At 40.6% G+C, this 25,519-nt stretch overlaps 1 protein-coding gene across 1 annotated transcript in view; it reads right to left on the reverse strand.

The window, feature by feature from the left end:
* Nsf (N-ethylmaleimide sensitive factor, vesicle fusing ATPase) overlaps positions 1 to 25,519 on the reverse strand; it is a 176,465-nt gene that overhangs the window by 111,494 nt on the left and 39,452 nt on the right. Inside the window, exons 5-8 of the mRNA XM_045158691.1 lie at positions 24,034 to 24,200; positions 19,657 to 19,764; positions 18,688 to 18,763; positions 14,759 to 14,914 (exon numbers count right to left, since the gene is read on the reverse strand). Of these exons, the coding sequence (XP_045014626.1) occupies positions 14,759 to 14,914; positions 18,688 to 18,763; positions 19,657 to 19,764; positions 24,034 to 24,200 (507 nt within the window). The remainder of the gene's footprint in view (positions 1 to 14,758; positions 14,915 to 18,687; positions 18,764 to 19,656; positions 19,765 to 24,033; positions 24,201 to 25,519) is intronic.

Raw genomic sequence — 25,519 nt, forward strand, 5'->3', positions numbered from 1 at the left:
CTTACCGTCACAAATATAACTTTGAGTATTTAATACACTATTTATAATTTTTTAAATGTCAAACTTTACAGTATTTGTACACTAGTCCAGAAGGGATTTACTCCTGTATAACTTCTCAAAAATCCTCACACAGAATCACTTTGATCTTCCTTTTCTTTCTTTTTAAGGCACTGGGATCAAAAAGTATGAACATATTCAATATATTAAATATATGAAGATCACTCTATGTGACAAACCATAGGGAATCCTAGGGAAATTGTTTTTGAATCACTGAAGTATACTCCTAATCAATAGTGTTCAATCCCAGCAATGTTGTGTTAACATAGTTACTATCTCTTCCTTCTACTTCCTGCCTCTCTTCCTTTAATACCCTATTCTCCACTGTAGCTACCAATATGGTGGTTGTTTTTCCAAGTCAGTGTATCACATTTAACAAACCGACAAGATTTATAGAAGTAGTAAAGCATTAATCAGTTTCTCTCTGATGGAATGTGATAAAAAGTAAATATAAATCAGCCAAAGATGAGTTCACAAATAAAGAAAAAATATCTCCGTGTGTCCCCTTGACTACCTATCAACAAACATTGTTCAAAATGGGTAATTACAAAACAGCGTAAGAAGATAATCCCAGGTGTTAACTCTTCTCAACAGCAACAAAAGTCTAAGATAAAAAAGGAAATGCATCTTAACATTTGATTAAGAGCTACAAAAACACCTTTTGGCAATATAGTAATACCGAGTGTCATCTATGGAGTTTAAGCCAGGTATGATGTTACAAAATTTATGAATGTTGATGCTACCCTGGCAATCTGCCTACCAATAAATAATTTTGCAAGTAAAGGCACCAAACCGGGGGCCAGTGCCACGCTGCGTTTCCAGGTTCGGGGCCACACAGTGATAAGCTGGACCGATTCTAAGGCAGCCTTCTGCTGGTGTCGCCAAGACCTTTCTCACAGCTGAGGAACATGTGCTAACTTAATCATTAAAGGGCTGTATGAATCCAACCTTGCTAATCCCATTTATCTTTGTAAAATATAAATTGGTATTCGTGTTTTACCACAATAAAAAGCCCAAGGTACACTATTCTGTTAAAAAATGTCACAGAACAGTAACTGGTATGACCTTTTTGAACTTTTGAACAATCCGTCCATGGGAAGAAGCAAACAGCCACCTGTGCACAGATGCTGAGGCGAGACGGAAAGATCCACACCAGTACCACTAAGAGACTACTTCTGAGAGGGAAACTGGAGCAGGATGAAGATTTCGTTTTGTACTCCGTATTTTTAGGCCTAGTTTGACAATTTGTATAACAGGAAATGCAAGTGGGTACATGCAGGTGTGTGTGCAGGCCCCTTCCCCGCTGTGACCTGATGCCTGTGAGCTGGCGCTTTGTGGTCATGGCGCCCAGACGTAAGAGCAGACAATCTCAATGGAACAAATGCAGTTGACAAGTGCTGGAATGGTTTGTATTGTCAACTTGACAGGACTCTGAATCACCTGCTAGGGATTATGGAGATAAATTAGCTTCTTTGCATGTTGGTAAGGGGTTATCTTAATTAGGTTAAATGAGGTGGGAAGACTCACCTTACCTGTGGGCAGCACCCTTCCACGAGCTGGGGCCCGGGACCACTGTAAAGGAGAGCAGCACCCAGCACCCAGCACTCCCTTAGGGTGCGACCGCGTGGTGCCGGTCTTGTGCCCCTGCCACGCTTTCCTACGTTATCGGCCCAACTCTCCAGTTACAAGCCAAAATAAACCCTTTGCTTCCTCAAGTTAGTTCTGGTCAGATACTCTGTCCAGCAATGAGGAAGTAACAAATAATTGTACTTAAGAAAAACACTTCTCCTCATTGGAGAAAAAGTTCCATTATGGAGTCGTTCCATATGGGACTATTCCACTAAGTCTTTCTTAGATTAAAAAGGAATTGAGGGCTGAAGAGATGGCTTAGCAGTTAAGGTGCTTGCCTGCAAAGCCAAAAGATCCAGGTTCGATTCCCCAGGACCCACGTAAGCCAGATGCACAAGGGGCATATGCGCCTGGAGTTTGTTTGAAGGTCCTGGAGCGCCCACACTCTCTCTCTCTCTCAAATAAATAAAATAAAACAAAAATATTTAAAAAGGAATTGAAGAGGAGCTATACAAATTTGACAATGAACATTTTACCTTCTCTGACTTTTATAAGAAATGGTTTGGTATTTATTCCTTCTATGCATCTCCACATAGTCTAGCTCACTCATTTGGCTTCCCACAGGTCTTGCACTTTGTATACTGCTGCTATGGCGTGTACACACAGTGTTACTCACCTAGATCCTGAGCGCAAGGCTTGAGCCTGACTGTCTCAATGTTCTACTTAATCCAGGTTATCGAAATTCTTGGTATTTATGGATTTCTAGAAAACGCATGTTATAGACGTTTAATAAGCAGCCATAATACAATGTAGCAATGCTCAAAGGAACGTAAGGAATTGCTGGGTCTACAGGAAGCAAGCGTTCTGGGAAGAGGCAGACCACAGCTGAGGTCTGGGGGATGAACAGGAAGTGAGTACAATCATGGTCAGAGCATGGCCGATGGGAGCAGCTGAGCCAACGCGGGCTGGAGGGGGCAGAGCTGGGGGAGGGGCACGGGCTGGGAGGAGGCAGGAAAGTTCCTCCGCTGCCAGATCACATGGGGCTTGTAAAGCTAGTAAGGAGTTAAGGGGAGCTGCTAAAGAGTTTGAACCAGTAGAATGACAGGATCAGACTTGCCTTTTTATAAAAATCACTCCAGTTACAGTGTGGAGAATGGATTAGAAAAGGGCAAGGCTGAGGGCTATGGAGCAATTCAGGCAAGAGAGATGGTGTCCTGAAGGAAGAGCAGCCGGCGAGGGGCGGAGCGCGGGCGGGTTGGAGACACGTGAGGACCGCAGGACTGACGGGCTCTTCGGTGACTACGTGTCAACTGGGGCTCCAGCAAAAAGAGGGGAGAAGGGGGACTCAGTTCTGAGCTAGCACACTGCCTGACACAGAAAACTCCGACATGGAAGCACCCTGGCGAGGGAGGTGGGGGAGCTGAATGAGTTTAATTTTGAACTTAGTGCATGATCATGAAATAGCCAACAGGTTATGCTAGTGACAATCTCAAGCTCTAAACCGGGACACAGAAAGCGTAAGCATTTAAGAGCTAACCACATAAAGACACTGACTGAAACTGTGGAAATGGACATAATCAATTTGGGGGAGAATATAGAGTGGAAAAAACAGTATATCTAAGACAAACTCCTGAGGAACCCCCACATGAGCGCAGGTGACTAAACCACCAGTAATTCTCTCTTCAGTTAAGCTTCCAATTTCTTTTTGTATTGAGAAGATGTGTAATGATATTCCCACTCCCCTTGTGGCTTCCTCATTTCTAACATTTTCTTTGAAGGCCTAAGTGTCACATCCAAATCTTTCATCCGTAATAGTGATCAAATTCTGCCAATATTTTCATATTTTTTCCTTCCCTTCTCATTCTTTTGCCACTACCCTAACAGGCTCCACATAACACTAGACAACTAGCCTTCTGGTCTTTCTGACTAGTTAGTACTTTGCCCTCCTTCTCGAACTATCCTTTGTGGGATAACCACAACAGTTACACTAAAATTTTAACTTTAATTGAAGTAGTGCACTGCTGAAAATTCTCAAGTGACTGCCCTTTATACTCATTTGTTCAATAATCCCATTTATTGGGAAAATGTTTACATATATCACTGTTTCTCAAAGTAAACAATCAATGATCCAATTATTTGTTTCCTTTTAAATTGCCAACCTGTTTTAATATTTTTTGTATACTTTTATTTATTTATTTGAAAGCGATGGACAGTAAGAGAGAAAGAGGCAGACAGAGAGAGAGAAAAAATGGGCACGCCAGGGCCTCCGGCCACTGCAAACGAACTCCAGATGCGTGTGCCCCCTTGTGCATCTGGCTAACATGGGTCCTGGAGAATCGAGCCTTGAAACAGGGTCCTTAGGCTTCACAGGCAAGTGCTTAACTGCTAAGCCATCTCTCCAGCCCCTATTTTAATATTTTTATAAAATATAATTAAAACATTATAGAAATGTCAAATTACAATAAATCTAATTGCCTACTGTTGTCAATCTCTAATATTTATTTTAGCATGGACTGGTAACAGCAGCTCCTGGAGTAATGATGGTCAACAGAGCACATGCCACAAAGCCCTAATGCTGACCACCCACAGGTAGAAGGTAGTCTGGTTGCATGTTCAAAGCCTTTTAGGAGTAGCTTCCAAGCAGGATGATTTTGTCAGGAGAGACGTTATTTTGATCGTCACATGGAGCGGGGTTTGCAGTGGGGATGAACATTTAAGGACTAAGTACACAGATGCCAGAGATGCTGCTAAATCTTATGATGCACAAGGCAGGCTCCTACGATATCCAGTGCCAAGATACAGAGACCTTGTTTCAGGAGTATATACAATTCATTAAGAACTACAGAGCAAGTAGATTTTAAGTATACAGACAGTGCAGAGGAAGCATAAAGAATCATTTGAGATTGGAGAGATAGCTTAGCAGTTAAGGCACTTGCCTGCGAAGCCTAAGGACCCAGGTTCGATTCTCCAGGACCCATGTAAGTCAAATGCAAAAGGTGGCACATGCATCTAGACTTTGTTTGCAGTGGCTAGAGGCCCTGGCATGCCCATTCTCTTGCATATATGTCTTTCTCTCTCTCTCTCAAATAAATAAATAAATAATTTAAAAAAATCATTTGAGTCTGTCAGGAAGATTATGACAGGGACAAAAGGTCTTCATCTCCTGATTCACAGATTCTCGCAACCCAACCCTAACTTGATGTTTTACTCTTGTTTTCTGCTTCTTCCCCAAATCAGGGTTATTACACTGGTCTAAGGTGTGATTTTTATACCTTGATTAATTTGTCACTCTTCCCCGGGTATGGAAAATAGCCCTTTCCTTCCTACCCAAAGCCACTCATCAGTTAAACCCTCGCTCAAGTTCTCTCTCCTCCTTAAAACCTTTGGTAAATCTTAAACTATTGAACGACTACTTGTCTACACCATCTTGCTGGTAGTTTATCACTCGCTGTCTTTTGGAACCACTTGTTAGGTTCTGTTGTTTAACTTTTATTTATTTTTTCAGTTTTTCAAGGTAAGGTCTTTCTCTAGCCCACGCTGACCTGGAAGTCACAATGTAGACGCAGGCTGGCCTCCAATTTATGGTCATCCTCCTACTTCTGCCTCCTGAGTGTTGGGATTTAAGGCGTGTGCCACCATGCCCAGCTATGCTGTTTAAGTGATTACTTAACTCAGACACCTTTTGTCTCTAGGTTGACAATTCACTTACAACAGAACTTCTGTGCCATTCTTTGATGCAACCACCTCTGCATTATGCTATAACAGGTGCTAAACAGCCCAGCAAAAAAGTGGTATTACACATTGAGCATGCAGTCCTAACAACTCTGCATGTCCCGAGCTCATGACAACTTGAATCTATCACATTACTAGAAAAGCAGTTACAGTGCACATCACAGTGAGCTTCTGTGCCAAATAACGATCTGACCCAACACGTCAATGGTGCCAAGTCTGACAAACTCTTGGCTGAACAAAAAACTGACTGAAAGAGCACCTCTGAGGGTCCCAAGAAATAGGTCCAAGATGTGCTTATGGTGGTTTCACTTGATGAGCTTTCATGAGCAGACCAGCATGCAGGTTAAGAGAATAGAGTCTGAGGTCAGGCTGCTTGGGTTTAAATCTGCCTCTACCCCTTGAACCAATTATTCAACCTTTCTTTCTTTATGTAGTCTCAGGGTTGTCTCGAACTCACAGCAATCCTCCTACCTCTGCCTCCCAAATGCTGGGATTAAAGGCATGCACCCGGCTCTATTCAACCTTTCTAAGAAACAGTTTTCTGTTCAATAAAATGGGAGTAAGTACAGTACGTATCTCATGAAGTTATTTTGAAGATTAAATATAAGTAAAGCATTTAGAACAGCTTCTCTCAGTACATAAACACCACTACCATCACACTCACTTAAACATGAACAAAGCAGGAAAAGACACAGTGTAACTTCAAGATTCACAGCAGATACAGTCCTCAACAGAATAGCTTTTGAAAACTGAAAATAAATTTGTGCAGAATTCTTGAAATGTCAAAAATTCTGCTCTCCCTCAAGTCACACTTCTTCCCCTCTTCTCTCCAATGCCCCCAAAGCCACATAAAGGCCTCGACATAAACGCTCACTTTTGGAGGGAAGCGCTGGAAGGAAGCAGCTGATAGGAAGCTATTACTTATCAATAACCCGAATTTCATTGTTTTAACTTATTTTTATTTATTTATTTGAGAAACACAGAGAAAGAGAATGGACGCATCAGGGCCTCCAGCCACTGCAAATGAACTCCACACACATGCACCACTTTGTGCATCTGGCTTTATGTGGATCTTGAGGAACTGAACCCAGGTCCTTTGGCATTGTAGGCAAGTGCCTTAACCACTAAGCCATCTCTCCAGCCCATTTCTCATTTTAGTAAAGCAGGACAGATGCACTTGCCTATCCTGTCAGGAGCTTCTATCAAAGTCCTGGGCATTCAGCCCCACAACCCCATGCTCTCCTCCACCAAAAAACCATGAAGGAAGTGGACATATCTGTGCTGTGACCACCCGAGAGATAACTTGTGATAGTAACTTGCCACTTGCTTTCTTTTTGAATTACACATTAGACATATAAGATCACAGTAAAACACAGAGAAAGGGACAACAGAGTCTTCATATCTCTCTCTTTTCCTACTTAGTGTGTCCTTAAGAGATTTATGCATGGCATTTACTTTGTCTAACGTGTGTGTGTGCGTGCGCGCGTATGCGTGCATAGTATACGCACGTACACATGCCCCTGTGGCATCCCACACACTCTGAGTGGAACATCAGGTGTCTTCCATTGCTTCTCCTCTCGGTATTGTTTTAAGCCGGGAGTTTCTCTCTTTACTGTTTCTAGCATTTGTGGGTCTCCATTGACTCTTGGGTCTCTGCTCCACCGTGGGCTGGGCTACAGGCGCCCGTGGCCATACCTAGCTATTTTGCCTGTGATCTGGAGGATTGATCCTGGGTAGTCTCAAGCCCCCATGCTTGCACAGGAAGCACAGCTAACAACTGAGCCATTTCTCTAGCCCTGTCTTACATATTTAAATTAATACAAATTTGAAATAATATTTTAAGATGGGCTGTAGTCTATCGTGTTCTATTCTATAATGAGATGTGTCAAAGTTTATCTAGTCATTTTCCTTGCTGGTGGATTAACATTTGGACTTAAACTTTGTATTGATTGAATTATTGGTCTCAGCTCAGCTATTAACAGGAAACCTGCTCTATTGGTAACTCTATAGACTGCAATGCTTCTCTGAAAGACTTATTTTTTAAAGTGTGTTTATAATTTTTAAGATGCCAACTGAGGACTGAAGAGATTGCTTAGTGGTTAAGGCACTTGCCGAAAAGCCAAAGGACCAAGGTTCAGTTCCCCAGGACCCACCTAAGCCAGATGCACAAGGTGGGACATGAATCTGGAGTGGTTCGCAGGGGCTGGAGGCCCTGGTGCCCCCATTCTCTCTCTTTCCCTCTCTACCTCTTTCTTTTTCTCTCTATAATAAATAAATAAAAGTAAAATGTTTTAAAAAATAAAATGCCAACCTTTAACCTCTGAGCCATCTCTCCAGCCCTAATCTCTTTCTTGCTTCATTTGTTATTCAACTGTAAGAAGTTTAATTTCCATATATTTGCATGTTTTTGTTGTTGTTGATTTCCAGTTTATTGCATTGTGGTCAGAAAAGATACCTGATACTATTTCAATTATTAAAATATTTCAGATCTGGGGCTGGAGAGATGACTTAGTGGTTAGACATTTGCCTGAAAAGCCAAAGGACCTCTGTTCAATTCCCCAGGGCCCACATAAGCCAGATGCACAAAGTGGCACATGCATCTGGAGTTCGTTTGCAGTGGCTAGAGGCCCTGGCGTGCTCATCCTCTCTCTCTCAAATAAATAAATAAATAAATGAGATTTTTAAAAATTTCAGCCCTATATGAGGTCTATCATATAATCCTATTTTTTAAATCTATTTGAGAGAAAGAGAGCAAGAGAGAGAGAGACAGACAGACAAATGCGAAAGGAGTATGGGTGTGTCAAGACTTCCAGCCACTGCAAATGAACTCCAAAAGCATATGCCACTTGGAAATTGAACCAGGGCCCTCAAGCTTTGTAAGTGATCACCTTTAACCACTGATCCCTTAAACACTATTTTTGAAGGAAAATGTCAGATTAAAAAACTCTTGACTGAGAGTCTTTTTTTGCCAGCATTTTGAATGTGTCATCCAACTGCTTGTTGGCTCTATGGCTTCTAATGAGAAATAAATTGTTAATCATTTTGAAAAAAAAAAAAATAAAATAAAATAAAATGCCAACTGAATTTATTTATAGTTTGAGACATGACTACATTCCTTTTTTTGTTTGTTTGTTTTTGGTTTTTTGAGGTAGGGTCTCACTCTAGTCCAGGCTGACCTGGAACTCACTAGGTAGTCTCAGGGTGGCCTTGAACTCACGGTAATTCACATACCTCTGCCTCCCAAGTGCTGGGATTAAAGGCATGCGCCACCATGCCCAGCTTTTTTTTTTGTTGTTTTGTTTTTCGAGGTAGGGTCTCACTCTGGCTCAGGCTGACCTGGAATTCACTATGTAGTCTCAGGGTGGCCTCGAACTCTTGGCGATCCTCCTACCTCTGCCTCCTGAGTGCTGGGATTAAAGATGTGCGCCACCACGCCTGAATCCTGCCCAGCTTTTTATTTTACTTTGATTTTTGGTTTTTTTGAGGTAGGGTCTCACTCTAGCCCAGGCTGACTTGGAATTCACTATGTAGTCTTAGGGTGGCTTTGAACTCATGGTGATCCTCCTACCTCAGCCTCCCAAGTACTAGGATTAAAGGCATCTGCCACTATACCCAGCTTTGACTACATTATTTCTACTCAAATATGAATTTAACTTAAAATTAAAACCAATGGAACCAAGTATGGTAGTGCATACTTATAATCCCAGTACTCAGGAGACTGAGGAAGGTGGATCAAAAGTTTTAGGCTACACAACAATTTCCAGGGCAGCATAGGAAGGCTGAGAAACTGCCTCAGAAAAATAAACAGATGAATACAAGTGGGGAAAGAGAGGGATGGAATTGAAAATAATGAAGAAATTAGTCCAAGGTAAGATAAAAATCCCAGTTTACCAAACAATACCTATGGTTTTAAGCACTTATGCTTTGACTCCAAGTCTTGCTGTAGAGAATTTAAAAGTTATATGAGCATAAATTATTTTCTTTTAATTAGAAAAAAGAACTTCGTAACTTTCCTGTCTTGAGGTGAGAATGAGTAAGTCACGACATTCCTCACAGCCATACATCCTCTATAAGAACTAAGTGGAAATTTCATCTGAAGGAGAAGGTTCACATCTCTGAGCTAGTGAGCTTTCTTTTCCTTTGCTAATAAATTACAGGCAGACTTGAACAGATGTCACGCTGGCATTCAAAACCTAAAATATAGCTGAAAAGCAAGTTATGACTAATACAAGGAAAAAAGATGAATGTCAGAAAGCTTCATTTTTTTCTTCCTTTTTTTCATATTTCAGATAAGCTCTTTAGCCTTAGGGTTCCTTTTACAGAGCCCTGGAGTTCGGGGAGATGTCTTAACCTCCATTTAAATTGCAATCTCTCCTCATGAGTGGGGGTGTGAAAATGCATTTAAAGAGTGTCGGTGTTTATGTTAATCTTAGCAAGAACTCTCTTTCTCTCAAATATGGCATGCACCAACCTCGGGGCCCTTTCTTCCAGTGTTTCACTTGCACTGTTCTTAGCATGTGAAAGATGGCTGGGTGTGACTGAAAGGCTCCTTATCTTCTCAGCAGCTCTACCTCACAGAACAGCTGCAGTTTCACTTATGGTATCAGAAAAGAATTGCTTTCCTCCTGAATCTCAAAAGAAATCTTGAAAATAAAGAAAATGGGCTTAGAGAGGGAGGCACAGGGAAAAGGGGTCCAAAAAGAATATAGCATCGGTTTCAAAGAAGGGGTCACAAGCTTAAGGGCCTCTCCTCCCGCCTCAGTGGTGGGACATCAAGATTCCATGGATCCCTGAAAGGTGGAGTGGTAAAGGGCCGGGGTCCCACACCTCTGGACCCTCGAGCTCTCCGGCCAAAGCCCCTTTCCATGGCAGGCCCAGGGTGCAGAGGGCGTGAACCTACTCCTAAGATCACATTAAGAGATGTTAACTAATTCATTAATAGTTATCCAGTATTCACTTTTTTTCTGTTGCTTTGCTACTTAAACCTTAGAGATTATTGCTGGGGGTGCTAAAAAATGACATTTCTAACCCCATTGAGCACAGTAAGCAAGCATGGTGACCGTGTGCACAGAAGGATCTGTTCAAGTGACATCTGAAGGTGACCAAGGGGAGCAGGTAGCCACTGAACTTGTCCACCAAAACTGGCAGAGATCAGCTCCGATGCTCACATTTCTACTCTAGGGTTCAAATAGTGCTATTATCCCATAAAGCAGGGTAATTCCCACTTAAACATCTATCACTGTGCAGGTAAAAGACATTCTATTTATTTGGTCTTCACTAAGTACCAAATATAGGTTAATTTTCATCATTAGTATTTTCATGTTTCCACAAATTACCCAACTTGGGTTTGGGTGAGCCCAACTGCTACAATAAGAAAAAAATAGTTACACAAATAAACAATCAAAAATAAAAGGTTTCGGGCTGGAGAGATGGCTTAGTGGTTAAGCGCTTGCCTGTGAAGCCTAAGGACCCCGGTTCAAGGCTCGGTTCCCCAGGTCCCACGTTAGCCAGACGCACAAGGGGGCGCACGCGTCTGGAGTTCGTTTGCAGAGGCTGGAAGCCCTGGCGCGCCCATTCTCTCTCTCTCCCTCTATCTGTCTTTCTCTCTCTGTCTGTCACTCTCAAATAAATAAATAAAAAAATTTTTAAAAAAATAAATAAAAGGTTTCAATCGATAGCCTCCCTTTGTAACTCCTTTTCCTAGTTATACACACAGTCCTTATTCCTATCTAGAGAACTTAAGTGACTTCCTTTACCCTTCAAGGATTTCCTTAATTTTAATTCGACAAACATATATATAAAAGAGGGAAGGGAAGGTACTCAAAAGTACTTTGAGGGAGAAGCTAGATTGGCAACAGTGGCTGTTATGTCCCATATTACCTCATCCGAACTCTAGTATTTACTGCATAATTGTGTGCCTCTGGTTTGGCAACTTAGTTATCTTAAATCTTATCATTATATTCTGCATTTTTCTAACCTACATTTTCAACTTTTTAAAAAGAAAAAAGAAAAATAAATAAATGAAGAAAAAAGAAAAGTTTTTTAAAAAAAGGAAAAATGAAGCTTTATAAGGAACTGTCTCAAACATATTGAAATATTGATTTATATAAGCAAAAGAAATCATTTTTAGGCAGGCATGGTGGTGCATACCTTTAATCCCAGCACTCGGGAGGCAGAAATAGGAGGATCACCATGAGTTCGAGGCCACCCTGAAACTACATAGAGAATTCCAGGTCAGCCTGAGCTACAGTGAGACCCTACCTCAAAAAAAACAAAAAAAGGATGGTTGTACCAGGGTCTCCTCCTGTCACTGCAAACAAACTCCAGACACATTCACTGCTTTGTGTACCTTGCTTTATGTGGGTACTGGGGAATTGAACCTGAGTTGTCAGGCTTTGTGAGCAAGTGCCTTGAACAACTGAGCCATCTCTACAGGCCTGGTTTTTTTTTTTTTTTTTAGTACAGTTCAAAAACCAAGGTAAGCCTGGAAAGATAGCTCAGAGGATAAAACTGGTTGCTTACAAAGCCTGACGGCCCAGGTTTGATTCCCCAGTACCCATATAAAGCCAGATGTGCAAAGTGACTCGTGTCCAGAGCTCACTTACGGTGACAAGAGGTCCTGGCATATCCATTCATATTCTTTCTCTCTTCTTGCAAATAAATAAAAATCTAAAAAACCATGGTATATGCTAAATTGATAACATATGCTTCCTAATGGTGGGGGGGGGAGACTTTTTAAAAGTGTAAAACTGTTTTGCTAATTACATTAATGTAAACATATCAGAAAAACAATCCATAAGCCTCTGAGATAGTAATATACAAATCAAACTTAAATCCACAGTCCTTAGTCAAAAAGTATAGGTCCGGGCTGGAGAGATGGCTTAGCGGTTAAGCGCTTGCCTGTGAAGCCTAAGGACCCCGGTTCGAGGCTCGGTTCCCCAGGTCCCACGTTAGCCAGATGCACAAGGGGGCGCATGCGTCTGGAGTTCGTTTGCAGAGGCTGGAAGCCCTGGCGCGCCCATTCTCTCTCTCCCTCTATCTGTCTTTCTCTCTGTGTCTGTTACTCTCAAATAAATAAATAAATAAAAATACTAAAAAAAAAAAAAAAAAAGTATAGGTCCAACAGCAAACAGCATGCCACCATGCTGTAACTTGGCTCATTTAAAATGGGTATCAGAAATAGATCAGATTCAGTGGTAAAGTCCAAACCTGCTTGATTCAATTTCAAACTCTGACAGGAGGGTTTGCTCCTTTGAGCATTAAGTACTCAAGCTCAGACAGATGCATCATGTGTAGGCCCAGAGATGCACACACAGGAAACCAGCATATGGATAACTAAATCCCTGACCACTCCCAACAGTGAGTGAATATTTGTAATTCAACTCAAAGCTGGGTGTGGTGGTGCACGCCTTTAATCCCAGCATTGGGGAGGCAGAGGTAGGGGGATCTCTGTGAGTTCAAGGCCCTTCTAGTCATCAGCCTGGGCTAGAGTGAGGCCCTACCTCAAAGGAAAACAAAAACAAAAACAAAACTCAAAGTCACAGCAGACCACAGAAGCAGTCATTCCCCTACTTACTGGTGGTGTCACATAAATGCTCAGAAACAATCATTAGCATCTCCCAGGTCTGTCAGGAAAACCATTAAAAATATTTCACAAGAATAACTTGGGGTCTGCGGAGATGGCTTAGTGGTTAAAGGCATTTGCTTGCAAGTGCCTGACTGCCAGGGTTCAATTCTCCAGTACCCACATAAAGCCAGATGTATAACATGGCACCAGCATCTGAAGTTTGTTTGCACCAGCAAGAGGCCTTGGTGTGTCCATGCTTGCCCCCACCCCCTTCTCTCTCTCCCTCTCTCTCCCTCTCTCTCTCTCTCTCTCTCTTGCAAATAAAAATTTAAAAATTTAAATAACTTGGAACATTTGTAATCACCCTTTTAAGTTTGCTATTACCCAAAATATAGTAAAATATTTCTATGTCTAGATCAAAATGCCTTACAGATTTATTGTGCTTCAAAATACTCATAACTAAGACAGTGACCTGCCACATATTTTTTTTTTTTTACTATTTTCTGAATTCTATTTTTTTATGCATTTGCCCTTTGTATCTTTCAGACACAAGTATGCTATTGCCATTTCAAGGTGTATGAACGCAGGTGATGAGGGTCTCTGTCATTTTCTCTTAATCCAATTCTAAACTCGACCTTTACCCAGTGAACAGGTGTGTGCTGTGCTTGCGATTTGTCAGGGTAAGAGACCAGGCAGGAAAGCTACCAACAAAAGGAGGCTAATACAATCCAAGTACTCAGTGCCTAGAAAGCAGCTCTTATCCCACCATGATGAATATACTTTTATCTCCCGGTGGCAATTTACAGAGAAAGAATGATGAGGGTGAGGGGAGTCATACACTCATATTCCTTTAGCTGTTTGGATTCTGAGAGTCTGCCAGAAGCTGCTATAAATTCCTTTCTCAGATATTCAGTTGCTCACATTCCAATCCAACAAATGATATGGATATGAAAACATTCATGACAGTATTTCCACTAGGCAAATAAAATCACTTCACACAGATAAACTGAATAAACCCTCAAGAAGACAGAGATAAATGCTCTTTGTGTGCACAACAGAAACTCCCATCTATAACCCGCGTTTGTCCTTCTGGGTCATAGTTCTCTAATTTAGACAACTTGCCAGGTATCCATTTAAGTAACTGGGTAATGTAACAATAACACAATAAAAAGCAGCAGCTAGTATTAGCAGTGTGCATAATCCAATAGATAATGATTACTCTACAGGCAAATCTGACACAGATGCATGAAATCAGGTAAAACTTCTTAAAGTGCTCTATAAAAAAATCCGTCTAAACTAAGTAAGAGTAACTCCAATTATTTGTTATTTCCCCATAAATTTAAATATCTTGAGGCATTTTCAGAAGACTTACTTTTCTGTTTTTTAAGTTATTCTGTTTCAATTATTTATTTATTTTTGGGGGGGAAGGGAGAGAGAATGGGCATGCCAGGGCCTCTAGCCACTGCAAATGAACTCCAGACACATGTGACCCCTTGTGCATCTGGCTCATATGGGTACTGAGAAATCAAACCTGGGTCCTTAGGCTTCACAGACAAATGCCTTAACAGCTAAGCCATCACTCCAGCCCACTTGTTTGTTTGTTCATTTTTTGAGGTAGGGTTTCACTCTATCCCAGGCTGACCTGGAATTCACTATGTAGTTTCAGGGTTGCCTCAACCTCACAGCAATCCTTCTACCTCTGCCTCCCACGGGCTGGGATGGAAGGAGTGTACCACTATACCTGGCTTGAGTTTTTTGAAGTTAATAAAAAGAAATTGTCATCAATTTTTTTAACAATAAAAGGTTTTATCAAATTTCCTGTTTTGAACTCACCCATCTGCTCTACAATCTCCGGAGGAAATACTCGAGAAGCAAATGCTCGTCGAAAAATATCTGAAAATTCTTTATCCAGACCTCCTATTCCCATTTTTTCAAAGTTCCAGTCAGGATTGATGATAGATTGACGATTTTCCTTAGTTTTGGCTTTGCCTATGTCAAATAAACATAATCAAATGTGAAAACAGAACTTTATCATTAAGCATAAATAGACAGTCTTGAGCATCCTAAAGACACAGACAAGCTACTATTATGCAAGAATGAACAGTAAACTCTTGGCTATCTTTCTAATAAAAAGGGTAAGATTGTGTTATCTACTTCCTGTGCTTCCAGTTCGTGGTCAGCAGGAAACTTTCAAAATGGCAAGCTAAGGGATGGATAAATGGCTCAGCAGTTAAAGGTACTTGCTGTAAGGCTGACAGCCCGGGTTTACTTCCCTAGTACCCACGTAAAGTAAGATGCACACAGTGGCACATGCATCTGGAGCTCATTTACATTGGCAGGAGGCCCTGACATGCTCACCCTCTCTTTCTGTCTGCCCTTCTCTGTGTCTTTCTCCAAAAGAAAAGAAACAAAGAAAGAAGAAAAAACTAATTATGTTGTAGTCTATTTGTAATCAGTCCCCAGACCTTGACTTCATTAACCTTTAATGTAATCAAATTAACTTGGTTGATCAGAAGAAAGTACCACGTGCATCTCTGATGAAAACAACACTAGCAGCAGAAACGCAGCCTCAAGGACCCAGTAGGCACATGTGAAATAGCATCTTTATCTAGTAAGCTCGTAATTGAATATACAATCCCAGTTTGATGTCTTATTTTGCTATTTCTTCACATATACATAAAAGCCCAAGATAATTCTAAACAAAGGCTTTAATGACTGCAGAACTCATGCTATGAATTCTCTCACAAAAATTAAAAACTGCTTAAATGTCAGAGTGCCACCTAAAGTAACGCAGGAGAACCACATCGATTTCAAACACGAAGAACAGGGCAGCTTAGTTCACTCTAAACAAAAAAGAAGAAAGAAAGAAAGAAAGAAAGAAAGAAAGAAAGAAAGAAAGAAAGAAAGAAAGAAAGAAAGAAAGAAAGAAAAGTTTTTATCAACTCAGAAAAGAGAATATCCCATTTTAAGAAGTTTAGATGGTAATTTTACAGTTAAGAGTTTTATAGACTTAAGATCTCCTTTAGTACGCCATAATAAAATATTTTTTCTTACACTTTACTGCCCTCTTGTGGGAAATTTACTACACAATTTTTTTTCAATTTTTATTAACATTTTCCATGATTATAAAAAATATCCCATGATAATACCCTCCCCCCTGCTTTCCCCTTTGAAATTCCATTCTCCATCATATCCCCTCCTCATCTCAACACAATTTTATTTTCCAATTAGAATCACATTTTTGCATGGATTACTTGGAAACACGTATATTATGTGAAAACTATACAACTGCCTTGGCATATCTTGACAAAAGCTATACAAAAATAAAATACAAGGAAGCTGCTTTATACTAGGTCAACAATAAGAGTTATGCTTTATTCAGCATCCATAAAAATGACACATATTGGCATTAACATTATCTTGTATAGACCTAATTCAGATACTTAAAAGCCAGGTACAGCAGCGCATGGCTATAATCCCAAACTGGAAAGACAGAGACAAGAAAATCCCTGGAGCTTGCTGGCTAGTCTAGCCAAATCAGTAAGCTACTGACAGTGAGAAACCCTGTCTCAAAAAATGAGGTAGAGGTTGCCGGGCATGGTGGCACACGCCTTTAATCCCAGCACTCAAGAGGCAGAGTAGGAGGATCACCATGAGTTCAAGGCCACCCTGAGACTACATAGTGAATTCCAGGACAGCCTGAGCTAGAGTGAGACCCTACTCAGAAAACAAAACAAACAAACAAAAAAGAGTAGAGGGCAACTGAAGAAGACAGCCTCCATCTCTGGCCTCAAATTCATATATACATATGTGTATATGTACTCACACACACAAATACACATAGATACACATACACACACCAGACAGACACACACAGACAAAACAAACCTTGAAACATATTAACCACAAAGAAAAATAATTTTAAGTGTGGTGGCTGACACCCTTAATTCCAGAACTCAGGAGGCTGAGGTAGGAGGACTGGTGTGAGTTTGAGGCCAGCCTTAGCTACCTGAGACTCTGCCTCAAAAACACAACCCCTCCCAAAAAGCAAACTATGGCAGTATAAAAATAAAATGAAAGTTTTCTAATGTGAGATGGGTTTTAGTGACTATTCATATTTATAGTTAAGAAAAAAATAAAGCAGGAAAACCTCACATGTCAGAGACGAAAGTTCAAAGTCAGCCTGAGCCACGTTTTAAAAGTATTTTTTTGGGAGGTAATATGATGGAGAATGGAATTTCAAAGGGGAAAGTGTGGTGGGGGAGGGAGGGAATTACCATGGGATATTTTTTTATAATCATGGAAAATGCAAATAAAAAATTAAAAAAAAATATTTTATTTTTTTCATTTGCAAGCCGAGAGTAGAAGAGAGCCCCCAGCCACTGCAAATGAACTCCAGATTCATGTGCCACTTTGTGCATCTGCTGAGTCACTTAAAAAAAAAAGACATTTAAAGAAAGTTAAATAACCTTAGACATGACTATGGCCAATGAAGACTTTCTATGTCCTACAGAAACAGACATGAACATAATTAAATCAACCACAAGTAAGAATTACTTATTCTGTTTTGTTTTGTGTTGTTTTGTTTGTTTGTTTCTTTCTTTTTTGTTTGCTTTTCAAGATCGGGTCTTACTCTCGGCCAGGATGACTTGCCTCAAAAAATAAAAGCAAACAACTGACCAGGTTGGGCATGGTGGCACACACCTGTAGTGTGCACTCAGGAGGCCAAGGTCTGAAGATCAATGTGAGTTTGAGGCCAGCCTGGGCTTACAAGAGTTGAGATCCAGGTCAGCCTGGGTTAGACCTTGCCTGGAAACAAACAAACAAGTGGCTATTCTGTACTGAAGGTCACAAAAGAAAATGAATAAAAAAATCTTCAAGGTAGGGTCTCACTTTAGCCCAGACTGACCTAGAACTTACTCTGTAGCCCAGGCTGGCCTCAAACTCATGCAAATCCTCCTACCTTAGCCTTCCAAGTGCTGGGATTAAAGGTGTGCACCACTATGCCCAGCTAAGACAACAAAATTTTGAAGCATTATCAGAAATTGGAGAAGATTCTCACCAAACAACTAAACTGAAGGGAATAATTGAAAACTGGTGAAATCCAAATAAAGTCTATTGTTTGCTTAAAAGCCATGAAACCATGTTAATTTTTTAGCTTTTTAATATTTTATTTAATTCTTTGAGAGAGAAAGAATGGGCATGCCAGGGACTCTAGCCACTGCAAACCAACTCCAGACACATGTGAGTACTGGGGAATAGAACCTGGGTCCCTAGGCTTCGCAGGCAAGCACCTTAACCACTAAGCCACCTCTCCACCACAATTTCTTAGTTGTGATAATAATATTATGTTATATAATATGTGAACGTTCAAGTCTGGGCAGACTGGTGAATGATACATAGGATATCCCTGGAGGATTTTGCAAATAGCCATAAGCTTCAATAATCTCAAAATTACAGTTAAGAAATTAATCCTATTCTCTTTTCACTCGTTTTTATTGTGTCTATTAGGAAAGCAAATACTACATACCAAGCACTTCATATTTTATTTTATTGGATAATGTTAACCCCAATGAAAGTTTTATACTTTTGCATCAGTGCAATTTCCTGGCAAACAGAAAATATTCTATAATTGAAAGACATGCCTTCTCAACAGAAGTACCTGTCTTCTTGCCCACTTGAAAATCACTGTACTTGAGTCGTTTATAATAGCAAAGATTATTCCACATTGTTTATAAGTTTCTAAAAACTGTAAATCTTACCAATAAGATTGAGTGATGAATTTTCTGCCTTTTCAAATGCAACTTGACTGTTTCCAATAACCAGCCCTACTTCAATCTGCATACAAAGATAATAATTAGTACTTTAATATCACTCTTCTAGGCTTCTCAAAGCAATACTAAAAATGAAGGGAAAATGAAATCTCTTTGCAAAGCAAATCTAATCAATTTTCTAAGTTACATTTACTTTTTTCATAGCTACCTTCTACAATTCCTACATGCTATATTTCAATACCTATTATCTTGTCAAACCCAGCACTTGGGAGGTGGAGTCAGGAGGATCAGAAATCAAGGTCATCATCAGCTACATAGAGTATTGGAGGCCAGGCTTGGGAAACATAACAGCCTGTCACAAAAAAGGAATAAATATCTATACACAACTAGGGTTACAAACAGATATACAAGTTTCAAATTACTATTTGACCAGCAGTTATTTTGATAGTGATACTAGTTATAAAAAGTGTTCTTGGCCGGGCGTGGTGGCGCATGCCTTTAATCCCTGCACTCGGGAGGCAGAGGTAGGAGAATCACCGTGAGTTAAAGGCCACCCTGAGACTACAGAGTTAATTCAAGGTCAGTCTGGACCAGAGTGAGACCCTACCTCAAAAAAACAAAACAAAAAAAAAAGTGTTTTTGGATTATTGAGATGGCTCAGCAGCTAAAGGCACTTACTTTCAAAGCCTGCCACCCTGGGTGCAATTCCCTAGCACCCACATAAAACCAGATGCACAAAGTGGTGCATGCATCTGGAGTTTGTTTACAGCCACTAGAGGCCCTGGCATGCCCATTGATTCTCTCTTTCTTCTCTCTCTCTGCTTGCAAATAAAATGTTCCTTTACTAGCTTAAAAGAAAAAAAATACAGTATTAAAAAAAATTCATCAAGAGAATAGTTAAGAAAAGTATGGTAATCTGTACAAGTCACATCATAAAGATTAGCTAATAAAGCTTACCTTCTGTCTTTTACCTGAAGCAGGCTCTCCCTTCAGGATGCTAGGATCCATAGCTTCAATATCCTTCACCAGTAAACCAAAAAGCTTATCATTGAAGCTAAATACAAGCTATGCAGAAAAGAAGTAATGGGAGAGAAGTTACTTCATAATATAATAGCTTGATTCTCACCTCATCATCAATGTTTCAAATGCAAAAACCCAGTTTTCTCTTGCACAGCCCTCTTTGATCTATTTCACAAATCCACCACACACGAAGAGGAAATGGGACCTAATGTTTATTATCTGCTAGGTACTGAACACTATAGCAGGTTACATAATGAACACTCACAAAGACTTTGAAAAACTACTAGAAAGAAAGCTGAAATCTAGGCTGGACTGATAGCTTAGTGACTTAAGGTGCTTGCCTGGGAAGCCCAAGGACCCATGCTTGACTCTCCAGACCCCACGCATGCACAGGCACACACGGTGACACAAGCACACAAGGTCACACGTGTACACACGATGGCGCAGCATCTGGAGTTCAACTGCAGTGACGGGGGCCCCGGCACACCAATTCTCTCTCTTGCTCTCATAGGGAGGAAGGGAGGGAAGGAGGGAGGGAGGGAGGGAGGGAGGGAAGGAAGAGGCTGAAATCCAAGAGACTATGGACTCAGAGTTGCAGCAGATGACAGTGCCAGGCTCAACCTGGGTCTGTGATTCTAAAGCTCAGGCTTGTCTAGAAATACAACATGCCTGCCACACAAGGGCAGGGACGGCTTCTAAAGCTCATCATTCACTCGCCAAGTACATACAGAGTGCCTTCGATAAGCTATATTCTTTTTTTTTTAATTATTGTTTTTATTTATTTGCAGAGAGAGATAGAAGCGGGGGGGGGGGGGATGGGCATACCATGGCCTCTTGCTGCTGTAAACTAACTCCACACACTTGCACCACTTTGTGCATCTGGCTCCACGAGGTCACTGGAGAGCCAAACCAAGGCTGTGAGGCTTTGGAAGCAAGCATCCTAACCCCTGAGCCATTTCTCCAGTTCAGAAGACTGTAGTTTTGAATCTTTAATCACAGCACTTGAGTGGAGCTGTTTTCCTCATCTCTAAAGTGCTCACTGAGAGTACAGAGTGAATTCCAGGTCAGCCTGAGCTACAGTGAGACCCTCACCATCTACCTTATTATTGTTATTATTTTTAGATTATTTTTTGAGGGTGGTCTCAATTCTCCTACCTCTGCCTTCTGAGTGCTGGGATGAAAGGTGTGCACCACCATGCCCAGCTCTACCTTATTTTTTGAGGAAAGGGTCTCTCATTGAACCTGGAGCTCACTAATTTAGCTAGACTAGCTAGCCACTTATCCCCAAGGATCCCCAAGGCATTAATTCCCAAAAGTCCATCACGATAAGCTATATTCTATGTACTAAGGTGCAATTGCAAATGACATCCCACCACTACTAACTGCTACAAGCAACAGTGATTTTGGGAAAGATGTGTATGCTAACGTATTTTCTTTCACGGATTTATTGACATACATGTTATTGGTTCTAGAATTATTACAAACATCAAAGCATTTTATATTAGCATACTAAAACTAATGGCAAAGATTAAAAACAATGTTTAGTACACAATCTGAATACAATAGCTAGTTAAATTATATAGAAATCCCAAAAGAAACATAGCAGAGCCCATAAAACAAAAGACAGCTAATCAATAAATCAAAGGCTAAATGGCATCTGGAGAACCTTCTACACTGCATAGTACCAAACAGCAGCAGCTTGAGCACAGGGTCCAGGTTTATTATACCCAAGAACTTCACAGCACATGACATTTCTTTCTTGTTGTCTATTTCATCAGCTACATCAGTAATTGAGTCTATTTGGCTCACTGCTGATCTCCAGTGCCTAAAATACTGACTGGAACATATTTTACACTAGTAAGTATTTATTTAGCTCTTAGCTTTGTCTCTGGCCAGGGATCCATGGACATATAATCTACCTTCTCTGACCATAAAGTTCCTTATTTGTGAGAAAGTTAGACAAGATAATCTCTGAAGTTCATTCTAATTGTAGTATTCTCTTTAAAAACATGCTGTATTCTCTTCTTGTGCATCAATAATTCACTTCCACTGGCAAAGAAATGACATTACGAAGTGTGACTATGTAGCTCCTTAGAGCTGGGCCTTCCAGACTTATAAACTGGAAAGAGAAAGATGAGGCGAGGGAGGTGGCTCAGGGGCTAAAGGCACTTGCATGCCATACCTGCTGTCCCAGGTTTAATCCCCTAGCATGCACATAAAGCCTGATACAAAAAGTGGTGCAAACATCTGGCATTTGTTTTCCAGTGGCAAGAGACCTTGGCACTCACATGTACAAAGGAAGGAAGGAAGGAAGGAAGGAGGGAGGGAGGGAGGGAGGGAGGGAGGGAGGGAGGGAGGGAGGGAGGGAAGGAAGGAAGGAAGGAAGGAAGGAAGGAAGGAAGGAAGGAAGGAAGGAAGGAAGGAAGGAAGGAAGGAAGGTACACCTCTTCAATCTAATGGCTCCTGCCCTCCCACTGCTCACTCTGCCTTTTCCTGTCCTCCTGAGACAGACCACACAACAACCCAAGTTCATCACCAGTAGTGCGAAGGCTGGAGAGCAGCAGCTCTCAGTTTGGTCTCAGTATCCTACGACATGCACCTAAAAGAGCTTCTGCTTGTTTATTTGTTTAAAATAAACTACTTTTTTTTTTTTTTTTGGTTTTGTTTTTTGTAGGGTCTCACTCTAGCCCATGCAGACCTGGGATTCGCTATGGAGTCTCAGGGTGGCCTCGAACTCATGTGATCCTCCTACCTCTGCCTCCCAAGTGCTGGGATTAAAGGCGTGCGCCACCACGCCCGGCATAAAATAAACTACTTTCTAAAGCAAAAACTCTCTAAGTGAAAAGAGGCAGTGTCTCATCTTTGCAAATCTCTTTAATATCTGGCTTAATGAAAGACAACAGAGTCTTCACATTTGTCTCTCAGTCCAAACACCAAGTTTCTGCAGATCTCCACCACATACCTCTGACAGATTAACAGGAAAACCACAAGTTAATTAAATGGTGCTATAATGAAAACAGAGATCCCCTGAAAAGGACTCAGGGACTCCCATGGGTCTCTCAATCACATTTTGAGGACTGCTGCTATGGAGCTATGAAAGGAAAAAGGAGTCTAAAATGACTAAAAAAGTCACACAGTCAGGAGGCTGTAGCTAGCAGATTGTGAGTTCAAGGGCAGCCTGAGCTATAGTGAGACCACCTCAAAAACAAAGTGAGAAAGAAGAGAAGTGTGATGTTGATCAGAGTAGTGACTGCTTACAAGTACACACAGGTTACAAACTCACACTTTAAGTAAAAGTTAAAAACATATCTGCCCGCTAGGTTAGTTATGTGAAATTAACTGAAGTGCTAAGAGGCAACAATGGCAAATATTTTCAATGAGAGAAAGACCAGGCCTCAGAAGTTCTATAAAAAAACTTCAAAATAGGACTAGAGAGATGGGTTAGCACTTAAGGTGCTTGCCTAAAAAGCCAAAGGACCCACGTTCAATTGTCAAGGACCTATGTAAGCCAGCTGCACAAGATGGCACATGCATCTGGAATTCATCTGCAGCAGCTGAAAACACTGGTGCACCCATTCTCTCTCTGTCTCTCTCCACCTCTTTCTCTTTTTTAAATAAATAAAAATAAAATATTAACAAAGAAAACACTTCAAAATATATCTATGTAATTTTATTAAAATTCTCAAAAGTCTACAAGAAGAAAAACACTTTAAGAACTACTCTTCTACTTTTCTATAGAGCTATGTTAGGAAACAGGAAGATATCCCAGAATCAAAACAAATGTCCAGGCTGGAGAGATGGCTTAGCAGTTAAGGCGCTTTTCTGCAAAGCCTAAGGATCCATGTTCAACTCTCCAGATCCCACATAAGCCAGACACATGAAGGTGAGGCAAGAGCAAGGTCACACATGCCAACTAGGTGGTGCAAGCATTTGGAGTTTGATTGCAATGGCTGAGACCCTGGTGTGCCATTTCATTCTCTCTCTCTCTCTCTTTCTCACTAAAATAAATATAAATAAGTAAATAAACAAACAAATGTCCTACAATGAGAAAAGAAAGTTCAATTCAGTTCATATGTCTGCAGTGCTGCCAAATTTGCAGGGAGAAAAGCTGCTGTGATAATAAATGACATCTTAACCTAAAGCTATTTTGGAGTTGTTTTCAAGACACTTCAATCAATTCACCCCCCTCAGTTTATCACTCATCTTGGGCACACCTGTTCCCATGTAAAGTCCCTCAGTTCTCCAAAAGCAGAGCTTGGGTGTCAGCACAGCATGAAGAGCTGCGGAGCGGAAGGAAGGAGCGGAAGCCCCTACCTGCTGTCCCACCGAGAAGGCCTGGTTGTTGAACTGCTGGATAAACTCTGCTGCCATCTTGTCAGTGTCGTAAGGGTTGGAGTCGATATTTTTTTTCTGTAGGAAATCAATCTCGATGGTCATCGTGCCAATACACTGTTTGGCTTTGTCAAATGTGTATAAGGAGACTGGAGAGAAAAAAAAGAAATATTTTTAAAAATCACAGGGACACCATCATAAGAGGAGGAAAAGATCATGACATCAAAATAAAAGAGAGACTGGTTGAGAGGGGGAGGGGATATGATGGAGGATGGAATTTCAAAGGGGAAAGTGGCGGGGGAGGATATTACCATGGGGTATTTCTTATAATCATGGGAAATGTTAATAAAAATTGAGAAAAAAAGACAAAATAAAAGAGAGACTGACTGAGATGGGAGAGGATATGATAGAGAATGGAGTTTCAAAGGTGAAAGTGGGGGGAGGGAGGGTATTACCATGGGATATTTTTTATAATCATGGAAGTTATTAATAAAAATTTGAAAAAAAATTTAAAAAAATCACAGGGACAAATACTTGGGTTTCTAGTAACTCACAGTTCTACATAAATGAATGTAGCAGTACCTGACCAAAAACGGACTTTACTGCAAGAACACACAGGTTCAGAATTAAAACGTAATAAATGGTCATCAAGTTGCCCTTTTGGAGAAACCCCAATGCAAAAATCCCTTTGAATTTTCTGAGTACTTTAGTCTACTCTTCCCCAATACACTACACTGTGATGTAATATATTCTATTTTACAAGTTTGTTTATAAATGCATCTATAAATATGCTTTTCAGGCTGATTTAAAAATAAGACTTTTCCCAGTGGAGATAGTTCTTTGTAACTATATATCATCAAGAAAATTTCTCTTAATGTCTCTTTCTATATATAGGATATATAAAGTGTGTGTTTTTAAAAAAAATACAAAAGGGTTCCATACTCCCAAATGTTTCAAAACGTTTAAGTTATTTTTCCATTTTAAAAATATCCACATGGAGATTATGATTGAAGTTTATGCACAAAAGTTATCATAGTTCTCCAGTCCACAGACTTTCAATCCCTGTCATGCCAGATAAAAGTTTCTACAATACTCATTTAAAAAAAAAAAAACACTTGGGAAGCAGAGGCAGGAGGATTGCCTTGAGCTCAAGGCCACCCTGAGACTACATAAGACTACACAGTGAATTCCAGGTCAGCCTGAGCTAGAGCAAAACTCTACTTAAAAAAAAACAAAACAAAACCAGTAAACTGGGCATGGTGGTGCACACCTTTAATCCTAGCACTCAGGAGGCAGAGGTAGGATCACTGAGTTTAAGGCCAGCCTGAGACTACACAGTGAATTCCAAGTCAGCCTGGGCTAGAATGAGATACTACCTCAAAAAAAAAGTAATAAAAATATTGTTTTTTTGGACAAGAGGCATGGTGCTTTCATGAGTTACAATGGTAAAATGGTAAGAAGGCACACA

Source organism: Jaculus jaculus, chromosome 9 (genome assembly GCF_020740685.1).
Source record: "Jaculus jaculus isolate mJacJac1 chromosome 9, mJacJac1.mat.Y.cur, whole genome shotgun sequence".
Classification (NCBI taxonomy): Eukaryota; Metazoa; Chordata; class Mammalia; order Rodentia; family Dipodidae; genus Jaculus; species Jaculus jaculus.